Below are 13,014 nucleotides of genomic sequence, written 5' to 3'. Positions count from 1 at the left end.
GATTCTACTGTTGTGCGGCACCCGTTTTCAGATGCGAAAACTTGGTAAAGTCGGGCTGAGGCAAGTAGTCCGATCCGCACTCTCCTCCACACATGTTCCCCTTTACCAAGGCACAAAAATGGCTGCAATCAGGACCACGCCCAGAATGGGCATGGTGGCCATTTAAATGCATTTGCATGAGTTTAAATTGACTTAATGGACTGCATGCCCAATCTTACCAGCACTTCCCCCTTTACCACTGCATTCGCCCATCCAGAATTGGCGTGAATCGGACATGTTCGATAGAAGTCCAATTCAGGCACTCCAGTTAGTGAGGAAGTAAGTGCCTAGCATTGGATGGCTCTCTGCTTGAAAATCAGTGGTGGTGGGAAGGTGTGTTGGTTGCCATTGTGCTCAAGATCATTGTGGGGTGAGAAGAGGTGGGTCCACTACCACTCTGTCTGAGATCAGTGGAGGGCAAAGTGGAGGGGGGGGGGGGGCAGATCCACTGCAATTCTGTCTGGGATCAGTGTGGGGAGGGGGAGAGGCCAGCGATTGGTCTGGATGGCAGGGGGATAAAAGGGGTCAATAATGTTTTAGGGTGTGGGGCAATTTCTATGGAAGCTAGGGGGAGGCATTATCTGGCCTGGGAGGGATGTGCCAGGGGAGCAGCATTATATTTTTTTTTCTGCGCATGTGCAGTTGGAGGCCCTGATCAGAGCTGCTGTGTTTTGGGCGCATTAAGTCCAGCCTACAGCTTGTACAGCACGATTCGGAATCGCTGATATTTTTGTACATGGAGTGCGTAAGGGGACATCTGAGAATGGATCTAAAAGTCAGATTTGAAACACTCCCAGTTTCAAGTCCACCCAGCATCTAGAATCAAAATAGGGCCCTTAGATTCAAGCAAACAACAGATTTATACTAGGAGCTTTTTCCTGCATAGAGCACAAACTGAAACTAAGAACAGGAGACTGTGAAACCCCAAATGACATCACCATCAAATCACGTGACCTGTTCTTAAAGCAATCGTGCATTACTTAAATATTAAACAGGCTTATAGTCTCAGCTGAAAGATGGCATCTCAGAGAAAATGCAGCACCTCTTCAATGCTGCAATGAATTGTCAGCCCAGATTATGTAATGTTCTGAATTTGGGTTTTCATACTTGAACTTGTATTAAATCGATTATTAGTGTAGCCATTATGTAAAAGCGACAATGAAGAGATTTAATGGGAAAGCAATTAATTTGCTCCAATCTATAATATTCATACTTGCACGATTTTACCAAACCCCACCACCCGATTCCCATCATAAATAGAAAACGGATTGCTATGAATGAGATTCCCTGCACTTGCAGTGGCCAGCAAATTGTAATGTTCAAACATTGAAAAATCTTATTTGCACAAACCTCTATTGTGATGTTAAAGCTGTTCATCACACATTTCATAACAATTTTCATGGGCTATGCATTTAATCACCACAATGCTTCTCATCTGATTCAAATCCTGTAGTTCATGTGAAAAGAGGTGTATGATTTTTCAGATTTGGTTTTTGTACGTGATAATTAAAATGCCCATCCAATAAAAGGAATGAGGTAACCATGGTCTTACAAGATACTTACTGCGCTTGGAGAAAATAAGAGGAAGCAGCAATGATTCACTTGGAAATGTAACATCAGCATCACGTTGAATGCTGAAAGTTCATTACTGCTATTGGTTTTGGTGAAGGTATGAAAAAAAAATTCGAAAAAAAAGATAGCTGCTGTTATACAGGCTTTGAGAAATTATATTTAGGCACTAAGCCTTGTAGAAGTCCCTGATGACTGCTGCAAACCCCTACTCTTAGTGAGCTGCACAATATCATCACTTCAACTTTGTTTTACCCCAAGCCTTCCAATAAACTAAGGAATAAGAGAATAGAGTTAGATTTTCCATCCAATTATAGCCGCTGGTGGAAAATCTAGTTCACTTTTATTATTTATTAGTATCACAAGTAGGCTTACATTAACACTGCAATGAAGTTACTGTGAAAATCCCCTAGTTGCCACATTCTTGCACCTGTTCGGGTACATTGAGGGAGAATTTATCATGGTCGATGTACCTAACCAGCACGTTTTTCAGATTGTGGAAGGAAACTGGAACAGCTGGAGGAAACCACACAGACATGTGGAGAACATGCAGGCTCCCCACAGACAGTAATCCAAGCCAGAAATTGTGTCCACAAAGTACTCAAAGAGAGTACCTATCATGAATGTGATAATTATGTTTAAGTAAACAAAATGCAGCTACAGCTCCAAAGACCACAATACAATTTTATATGAAGCAATGATTATGTTACATCTTGTGCAATAGTACAGCCAAACAAGTCAACAATTATTAATTTATTGCATATCAACATGGCATATCAGAATAATCATGCTGATTTAAATCTTATCCATCAATATATTGTAATTAGTCCTAGAAGATTAGAATAAAAGTGTAGTACCTCTTTTGTAGCTGTGGTTGGCCCCAAGATTGTGCCCTGTGCAGAGAAGAAAAGAATAATGTCACTCAAGAGACTGATTAAGAAAAAAAAATTATTGACTGTAAAGATAAATAATGAAGTTCACATTTGCAAAACATGTTCTGATGAAAATTGGAGGATTAACATTCCCCCAGGTTTTGGTGTCTCAAGCAAATGGCATTTCATTTAATGAGAGAGACAGTTGCAATACTATCTTGGGTGGAGGGATACTAATGGGCTGGATTTTATGGAGTGACTTTATTACCCGCTTCCTGGACTGAAAAGCTGGCTGTGCATCTGCTCGCCCAAAAGGCAGTTGCTTCACAGGAACAGCCTTAATTATTTCAGGGTAAAATCACTTCCTCTTCCCCCTCAATCATGGGTGGAAATCCTACCTTTGAGAGCTACTATCTAATCTGATTGGTTGGCAGTTCTGTAATCCAAGCAGCCCCAGGTTCAAACAGTGGTCACTGTTGGGACGACAGATTGTCCTGTAGAGGAAGTGGTGATTAGGCCTGGACTTCCAGGATTTTGGACAGGCCTGGTTGGCAGGCTATAGAAAGGAGGTAAAGGCCTGGATTTCAGAGCACAAGACTGTCCAAAAGAAGGTTCTAATCGTCTTTTTGATCTAATGCAGCCCTTACTGTGAAAACTGCCCACGCTCCCTGTCTGGCCACTGCCTTCCCATCACAGTTAAAATAGTGACAAAGGAGGCCTTTATGCGCTAATTAGCCACTCAAGGACTTTGATAGATCCAAGCACAGACAGGCTTCCTTGCCCACTATAAATGGGAGGGGGGTCAGGGTGAACAAGAGGCCATCTGCTTTACTTCACAAGTACCCCACCTGCCTTCAAATTTGTCAGCAAAAGGCTGTAAGATCTAACCCAAAGTTTTTCTAAATTTACATTGAAGTGATGAGAACATTTGCAATGTCATCACTCAACATTCTATAAGCTCATGAATCAAAGAGGTGACAATAAGCTGTAGGATCAATTTTTGGAGCCAGATTTCAACAGCAAACAAGATGAGATAAAATAGGAATTGCTTGAAATACCCAGCAGGTTAGGCAGCATTTAGAGAGAGAAAGGTCAGAGATGTAATGGGTTTTAAATCAAATAGCGAGGCAGGGAAAGGCAAAAGCAAAATACTGTGGATGCTGGAATCTGAAACAAAAACAGGAAATGCTGGAAAATCCCAGTAGGTCTAACAGCATCTGTGCAGAGGGAACAGAGCTAACCTTTAAAGTTTGGGATGACTCTTCATCAAAGATAAACAGAACTGGAAATAGGATGAGATTTATTCTGCTGTGTGGAGCGGGGATGGAGCAGTAGGGGCAGAATAGAAGGCCAGTGATAGGTGGGAGGCTCAGGAGAGATTGACAAAAATATCATGGACAAATGGTCAAAGGGAATGTAAACGGTGCAGATCATGACTAGGAAGGGTGCTGATAGTGGCACATCACGAGGTCAGAATGGCAGAACAAAGGTAAACATTGTGACAAAGGACAACCTGTAACAGGTAAGAGATCATTTTTGTGAGGCATGGTATTGTGGGGGCAGGTTGGGTAAGACAGTGTTAAGGGGAAAAAAAGGTGGAAAACAGGATAAAAAAAGGGGATAAAAAAAACATTGTTGAGGCAGAGAAGGGCAAAGAGGTGGAGGGGAGGGAAGGAAAGGGAAAGTCTACATTAGGGTACAATTTAAGAGAGATTAAATGACAACAAGGATGGCAGATTTCCTTCCCCAAAGGACACTTCCGAATCAGAGGGAATTTTTAACAAGAATTTCATGGTCCCCTTAATGAGACCAGTTTATTTAATTAATTGAAGTTCCCCAGCTGCTGTGGTGGGATTTGACGACATTTTTTTCTGGGTCATCAATCCAAGCCTTTGGATTACTGGTCCCATAATCTTTTAAAATGTCTCTCCCAGTTTCAATATTGCAATCCAGTGTCTCAGATTTTACAAACAAAAAGAATTAATTGATTTAAGACTGTGTCGTATGTAGCAGTCACATTGATCAAGAAATTAAAAATGTATTTGTTATACATAAATCATTAAAGTACTAATGTCCAGCTTTGTATATAAAAATCTCATTTTCATTAATTATCCATAAACACTGAGGCCGTATGAGGCTTGACACTTAATTAATACATTCCAACTTCAGACCATAGTTTGTCTTTTCCCTTTAAGTCTCTTAATTTGCCATCCATGTCTCCTTTAATTTATAAATTCTTCATGCAATACAATAGATTTTGAGGCAGGCATGGGAACACTTGCCAACCCTTAATGGTTTTCACTTCAGTGAGATACAGTCGATTCATTTGAAAACTGCGCAATTAAAGAAAGGGGGCCAAGATCCTATTAATACATGTTGAAGCTGTTAAGCTGCTTTTGTCATCAAGAACATGAAGAGTGAAGGATGTCCGAGAAATAAAGTAAATCATAAAAGGTTAAACTTGTGTCAGTGAAAAATGGAAGTCATTAGAAATGTGTTATTACGTAACAGAGCAGCAACTAATTATGTTGCAAATATTTCATTCAGATTAAAACGGCAAAGTCCTTCACCCCTCCTAGAATCAGCAAAGGGCTAACCAGATAATTATATGCCCACGGCTGACTTCTGCTACAACATACACAAGAATCATTCATTGATTAGTACACCAAGCTGAAATGCAGTGTTGGAAAGGGAGCAAAGATCTGCTGTTCCTAGTATGCAGCTGACCCTACTGTAACACTAGTCTACGATGTATAATAGTAATCATGGAAGGTTAGCTGAGGTATCGCAACATGAAATTTGACAAATAATTTAAAATCAGATTTTTTACGACTGGAATGAAAAAATATTATGGAATGCGTTTTTGCCAAACTCAGAAAAAGCAAGGTGTAAATTGAATAGGGCCGCAATTACATTTTCTGTTGCTCTTGCAGCACAATGAGGTCAGGCAACGAGCTGCAAAGCAGTTTCCAAATCAAAAGGTTCCAGCTTAGATCAGCTTTTCCATGCCACCTCTCACCATTCTAAGTAAACACAGTAGGAAGTCTCACAATACCAGGTTAAAGTCCAAAGGGTTTATTTGGGAGCAAAATCCATTAGCTTTCGGTGCACTTGCTGCGCCTTCGTCAAGTGAATGGGAGTTCTATTCACAAACAGGGCATATAAAGACACAAGTTCAATTTACAAAATAATGGTTGGAATGCAAGTCTTTACAGATAATCAAGCCTTAAAAAGGTACAGACAATGTGAGTGGAGACAGTGTTACGCACAGGTTAAAGAGATGTGTATTGTCTCCAAACAGGACAGTCAGTGAGATTTTGCAAGCCCAGGCAAGTCATGGGGGGGTTACAGATAGTGTGACACAAACCCAAGATCCCAGTTGAGGCTGTCCTCACGTATGCGGAATCATGTTCGCTACCAGTCTCTGCTCAGTGACTCTGCGCTGTCATGAGTCGTGAAGGCCACCTTGGAGAATGCTTACCCGAAGATCAGAGGTTGAATGCCGTGGCTGTTAGCGTTTACCCCAATATAGTGCTCGACTCATCGATCGACAGTTCCAACGCGCCATAGTGAAAAACCACATCCTCAGAAGACAAACACAGGACATAGTGGACAGAGTACCCTTCGTCGCCCAGTACTTCCCTGAAGCGGAGAAGCTATGACACCTTCTCCAGAACCTTCAACATGTCATTGATGAAGACGAACATCTCACCAGGGCCATCCCGACACCTCCACTTCTTGCCTTCAAACAACTGCACAACTTCAAACAGACCATCGTCCGCAGCAAACTACCCAGCCTTCAGGAGAACGGTGACCACAACACCACACAATCCTGCCACAGCAACCTCTGTAAGCCGTGCCGCATCATTGACACGGATGCCATCATCTCACCTGAGAACACCATCCACCAGGTACATGGTATGTACACTTGCAACTCGGCCTACATTGTCTACCTGATACACTACAGGAAAGGATGTCCTGAGGCATGATACATTGGGGAGACCATGCAGTTGCTACGACAACAGATAAATGAACATCGCTCAACAATCACCAGGCAACAGTGTTCTCTTCCTGTTGGGGAACACTTCAGCGTTCGGTCTCGGACCTTCGGGTAAGCATTCTCCAAGGCTGCCTTCATGACACAACAACGCAGTGTCGCTGAGCAGAGACTGATAGCCAAGTTCCGCACACATGAGAACAGCCTCAACCGGACCTTGGGTTCATGTTACACTTTCTGTAACCCCCACGACTTGTCTGGGCTTGCAAAATCTCAGGAACTGTACTGGCTGGAGACAATACACATCTCTTTAACCTAGGCTTAACACCCTCTCTATTCACATTGTCTGTACCTTTGAGACTTGATTACCTGTAAAGACTCGCATTCCAACCATTATTTTGTAAATTGAGTTTGTGTCTTTATATGCCCAGTTTGTGAGTAGAACTCCCACTCACCTGACGAAGAAGCAGCAAGCGCTCCAAAAGCTAGTGGATTTTGCTACCAAATAAACCTGTTGGACTATAACCTGGTGTTGTGAGACTTCTTAATGTTTTTACCCCAGTCCAATACTGGCATCGCCACATCATTCTAAGTAAAAGCAGATCATTGAGAAATTGGAACCCAGAGGTTGCTTTCCCAACCTTCCTGAAAGAAGAGACCCCTGCAGAATCATGTACACCACTCGTCAAGTAACCCAGGAAATCATTATGAATTTCCCAACGCTCACCACAATCACCTCTCCCCATCCCCCAATCAACCCACATTCTGTGATGCCATTGGCTGCCGCTAACACTTCAGGCTCCATGTGATTTCATCCCAGCAGCGATTCAGGATGCCATACCTACGTGGAATGCAGTCGCCAGAGGGCTGGAGAATTTAGAATTGAGAGGATCAGGAATTCCAAGCCCTGACAGAACATCTTTGATTTTGGCAGAGCTCGGAACAAGAGGTGTGCATAGGCATCCAAGCATAAGGTGGAAGGAAAGAATACTGGAGAATGGGGGCCTGAAGAGACAGAGTAGGAATTTGAGACTCAAGTGAGTGGTTGGGCTGTGAAGCAGGGTGGGGTGGGGGGTCAGTCATGTGACCAGCATATCCCATAGTAGCAGCAACAGCTAGGCGATAACTGAGAGTGGCATTGACGGGGAGCAGCCTGTGAATGGATGATTGAAACTTTGGAACAGGACTGTTGATAAATAGTGAAAGATTTTTTCCCAGTTGTGTGCTAATGGGGAAACTCAAGAATAAAATACAAGGATTGTTAGTGGAAGACACAATGGGGAAGGGAGAAGAAAAGTCCATGAATTGAGAAATAGTAGACGGAATTTTCAACATATTTCAACTGAGGCAGAGACAAAAACTTCATGTAAAAGGAAATTATATTATAGATTTGTAAAGGAAGTGGTCCACTTGCTAGTGGAAGTGGGGTTACGAGAGAGAGAGAGAGAGAGAGAGAGAGAGAGAGAGAGAGAGAGAAAACACTGAGCCCAAATGGCCTCCTCCACCACGTACTGTCACTTCTATCATTGAATGAAAACTATCCTTTCTCAAGTCTAGGCCAGGAATGATTTAGAAATGTTGGTGAAGTGATTTTCAGACAATGTGCCAGGTGTGAAGGGCCAAAACACAAAGCCATGCAACATCTCAGTTTGGTTCAGGTTGATCTGTGCCCCACGGTTTTGACATGTGAAGTCCAAGCCCAGATCAGTACTGACCAAAGTTCCATTTCAAAGTTTTCGCCTTCAAATATAATCAGAATCCAACAAGGCAGGCAGAAAGATCAAGCTGGGTAAATCTGCTATTGATTGGGAGAAGCTGCGTGCACTTTTTTAAAGTATTTATTAGTCACAAGTAGGCTTACATTAACACTGCAATGAAGCTACTGTGAAAATCCCCTAGGCACCACACTCCAGTGCCTGTTCAGGTCAATGCACCTAACCAGCGTGTCTTTCAAGCTGTGGGAGGAAACAGGGGTACCTGAAGGAAACCCACGCAGACATGGGGAGAATGTGCAAACTCCACGCAGACAGACAGTCACCCAAGCCAGGAATCAAACCCAGGTCCTGGTGCTGGGAGGCAGCAGTGCTAACCACTGTGCTGCCCAAGATACGGTGCAAGTGCAAGGGGACTTTTTGACTCAGGTTTCAGGGCAGGATTGCCAACTCTAACTTGACATGGCCCCAGGAATTTGATCTGATGATATTTGCCTGCTGTTTGGAAATATTATTACACTGAATATAGTTGAGAGTCTCAGTATCACCATGTCCCAAACAACATTTAATATTTTGCTTTATGACAGTGAAAACATAATTTATAAATAAAGAACACAAAAGCAATAGCTACAGAATGTGTAAATAAAAACTGCTTGAAATGTTTTGCAGCAATGACCACAATTTGAAGCACTAAGCATGAACGTTATGACCTTGTCTCACCGCCATTTGGTGAGGCGAGGTAGTAAGTTAGGGTGATCGACGAAAAACGCCTCACCTCCCCTGATCTTACAAGCCCTGTTTCGCCTCAGCCATTTTAAATATTAGTGACGTGATCAGCATGTCATTGATGAGTCATGGGCACAATTGTCTGGGCTCATTCCAACTTACCTGTTCACCAGTCATGCTTCTCACTGGCGAGGATCACAGATGGCCTCCACTAGCGTGAGACCAAATGAAGTGACTTCGCTGGAGGGATCAGAGGCCACTGAAACCCTGAGGTGGGGGTGGGGGTGGGGGTGGGGGTGGGGGGTTGGGTACCAGGCGGTGCCCATAGGGCAATGCCACAATGGCACTCCCCACAGGATACCTTGGCACTGCTCACCAGCCACCATTACAGGGGCAGTAGGTATGACTGGGGAGGGACGATTAGCAGGGATGGGTGGTGGCGATATCCACGGGATGAGTCCAAGGGGCAAGTGGGGGAGGGGATTGCAGCTGATCTCCCAGTCCAATGGCGCCCCTACGGCTCAGCATTTGGCTTCCCTAGTGAGATAAGGCTCCGCCCTCCCTCCTCCCCTACTGGCGAGAATTGCATCCTGGCACTTTTATTGCATTAAGTGCTATAAGACTGCGATTTGCAGCTCACTGAGTAAAAGTGGCACATTTGCTATCAGGAATCTTCAGCTTCCAGATTGTCATCAAGCAGGCTGAACTGCCAATCGCAGTGAAAGATTGCCAGTCGACGAAGCAGGAAGAAAAAGCACTAATTCCCATTCATTTTTAAAGTCACTTTACAAACAACAAAATAAAGATTGGAACATAGACATGGGGTTATGGGAGAAGTTGAAATATCATAAACTTAAAAAAAGTCCACAATTTCATTACAGTGGAGACTTTCGACATTCCAGGAATTTAAAATTGATTTTCATGACCAGGGAGAGATTGTACAGCAATAATTATGAACTTAACTTTAAAACTGGCAAGGCTTGCTTTTAAAGAGTTTTTACAGTGATATTAGATATTGTAAAAGTGTAAGTTCAGATTAATTCAATTGACTTCAATTATTTCCACCAGCAAACACTTGAACCATGTATCCAATGGAGAAACAAAGAATTAATGAGCGGAACTTCTGAATTTCTGCTTTAAACTGCACATGCTTGAACACCAGTAGTTGTTGTCAGTTTTACAGGGTAATGGTGAGTGATGACAGTTTTGCTATTGTTGCGACTGCAAAAATTCAGGCCCAAGGATAATGGCACGGATCACAGAACTGTCCCTCTCCCCATTGTGTTACTCCACTTCTTTCTGTCTGTTTGTGTTACTCTCTCTTTGCAGTTACTCTTGCAGGACTCACTGAAATACCATTGATTTTGGTTGTCCCTGACGGTGACATCCTCACCACCAGCAGCAAAGCTGACGAAGAATGAATTGCAGAGCTTAGAAAATACAAGTTTGGTTTTAAGTTGCAACAGTCAGCAAATAGCACTTGTGCAAACCACACAGACAGGAAATGTGTCTTTGTGTTGTCACCAGCGGTGACTGGCTGTTAAAATACCTATTCCAGTAGATTCCTGGATATTTCCCTCCAGATTTCAGGGTAAATAACAGCAAGTTAAAATAAAATCACGGAGCATTATTTTCTGACCCTTCCCACTACCCACCAGTGGGACCATTCAGTCCTGCCAAAGGTGACCCCTCCCATCTCACCCAATGGTGGGTTCTCCAGTGGCAGGATAGGCAAGTCACAGAAAGTGTCACAGACATCGACAGGACCAAAGATTCTGCCACATGGCCAATGGCAAGCTGCCTTTGCCATCAGAAAACACACCCTGGGCAAGGTTTGTGCAAATACTACCCAGAGAATTTAGCCCTTCAAGTTGCAAGGCAGTCTGGATAATTATGTAATTCCCCAATGAAAAATATGTTCAAGTCTGTCTCCAACTTCTGTCAGGCTGTCTTCCTTATCCTAACCATTCCATTCAAAAAAGTTAAGAAGATTTTTGCTCGTCTTCACTAGTTTTTTTTCATATCAGCTTAACTCCGTGTCCTCTGATCCTTGACCTTTTTGACAATAGGAACAATTTTTCTCCATCAACTCTGTCTACACCTATGATCTTCAGCACCTCCATCAAATCTCCTCTCAATCTTCTCTTGTAGGGAGAACAGCCACATATTTTTCAATCTATCCACACAGTTTAAGTCCTTTATCCCTGGAACCACGACTGCATATTTTTTCTGCACCTTTTCACTGTTAGATGAGTATTGCTAGTCAGAAATAATTGGATTATTACATTCCCTTATCAGTTAACTTTAGACTCCCATTGTTGTTTGCTATGAGGGAAATCTGAGAATGATCTCTTTACCATCAGCGATCAGTGTAACTTCAGGGAGTTACAATTAGTTTCTGGAAGAATTAAAATTGCTTCCACCTTTGCAAATCAGCCCCTCCACCTTGGATAGCCTATCCCCACATCCTTCTTGCTTCCTTCCCCTCAGTTGCCCTATTTCCCCGTCTTTCCTTCTCACTTAAAGACAGAGGACCTAAACATTTTGAGGGAAATGCAAAAGCACTTATGCAAGCCATTGGTGGCACAGTGGTAAGAACGGCTGCCTCACAGTGCCAGGGACCCAGGTTTGATTCCTGGCTTGGGTCACTGTCCGTGTGGAGTTTGCACATTCTCCCCTTGTCTGCGTGGATTTCCTCCGGGTGCTCTGGTTTCCTCCCACAATCTGAAAGACGTGATAATTAGGTGCGTTGACCCGAACAGGCACTAGAGTGTGGCGACTAGGGGAATTTCACAGCAACTTCATTGCAGTGTTAAGGCAAGCCTTACTTGTGACTAATAAATAAACTTTAACTTTTAACTTTAAGATGCTATGAGCTCTGGCATCACACAGTCATGTTGTTGGAATATCTCATTAGCAAACATTCAGGGATGCCTCAAGCCAGAGTTGGAAGCCCTTCCCAGATGCATAAACTCAGAATTCAGGTTTGATCAAATTCAGCTTCATCCTCCCATCTCTGTGAAACACTGGATACAATTTGGTGCACGTGTGCACATTGAATTTGTTACTAAGCAATAATGTCACATTTCAGAGTTCATTCATTGTGGACAGTAATGTAAATACGCATTCATACTGACCCAAACCAAAGAACCTTCCAATGATGTCCTATAAACTGGTGGCTGCAGGTAAATTTTCTTTTTAAAAACATACAAATCTTAACTGAGCCAATGTGCAACCATGGTAACGGGCCCTGTGGAAATCCATTGCAAACCTTATAAACCACACCAGTCTCAGAATTGTAGAGAGTGACTAATAAATCCATTCTGGCAACTTTCCCACAGGATATCATCCCTCAAATTGCAGAGTAAAGTCGAGGAAAGAAAGCCATCCAGCAGTGTTTAAAATGAGCCAGCAATTTGAATTTAATTGTTACAGTGGAATGCAGAATATAAAACCCTCAGACTTATGGCCGCATATTTTAAATAGCCCTGCCTCCAATTATCACTGAACAGAGGGGTAAGAATATTGCAATTGAGCAACCGAACTCAATTTAATTTTTTAATTGGGCCTTCAGGTTAGCATTCCCAGCCATACTAGCTACATCACCTGTTATTAGGCTCCCCTACACCTCTCTGCCATTTGTTAATAGCAAGACCTTAACATTGAACAATCAGAAAAGATTGGTCAGTCAGCTACTCATAGTTAAAGTTGAATAATTGGGTGACATAGTGGTTAGCACTGCTGCCTCACAGCACCAGGGACCCAGGTTCAATTCCCAGCTTGGGTCACTCCCCATGTGGAGTTTGCATGTTCCCTCCGTGTGTGCATGGGTTTCCTCCGGGTGCTCAGATTTCCTCCCAAAGATGTGCACGTTAGGCCATACTAAATTGACCCTAGTCTTGGGGAGATTAACAGGGTAAATATGTAGGATTACGGGGATAGGGTGGATTTGTTGTCAGTGCAGGTTGTTAGGCCGAATGGCCTCCTTCCATACTGTAAGGATTCTATGATTCTAATAATTCTTCTGATGACCTGGTGGAGGCCACTAACATTTAAAAAGAGATGAATTTCCCAAGGAATAATTCAAGGATCGCCCAAG

The 13,014-nt window shown here is 43.0% G+C and overlaps 1 protein-coding gene across 1 annotated transcript in view; it reads right to left on the bottom strand.

The window, feature by feature from the left end:
• clstn2a (calsyntenin 2a) overlaps positions 1 to 13,014 on the bottom strand; it is a 517,709-nt gene that overhangs the window by 362,590 nt on the left and 142,105 nt on the right. Inside the window, exon 2 of the mRNA XM_080185553.1 lies at positions 2,466 to 2,501. Within this exon, the coding sequence (XP_080041679.1) occupies positions 2,466 to 2,501 (36 nt within the window). The remainder of the gene's footprint in view (positions 1 to 2,465; positions 2,502 to 13,014) is intronic.

Source organism: Carcharhinus amblyrhynchos, chromosome 3 (genome assembly GCF_965287045.1).
Source record: "Carcharhinus amblyrhynchos chromosome 3, sCarAmb.v2.hapA, whole genome shotgun sequence".
Lineage (NCBI taxonomy): Eukaryota > Metazoa > Chordata > Chondrichthyes > Carcharhiniformes > Carcharhinidae > Carcharhinus > Carcharhinus amblyrhynchos.
This window is presented reverse-complemented; position numbering and strand designations above follow the sequence as displayed.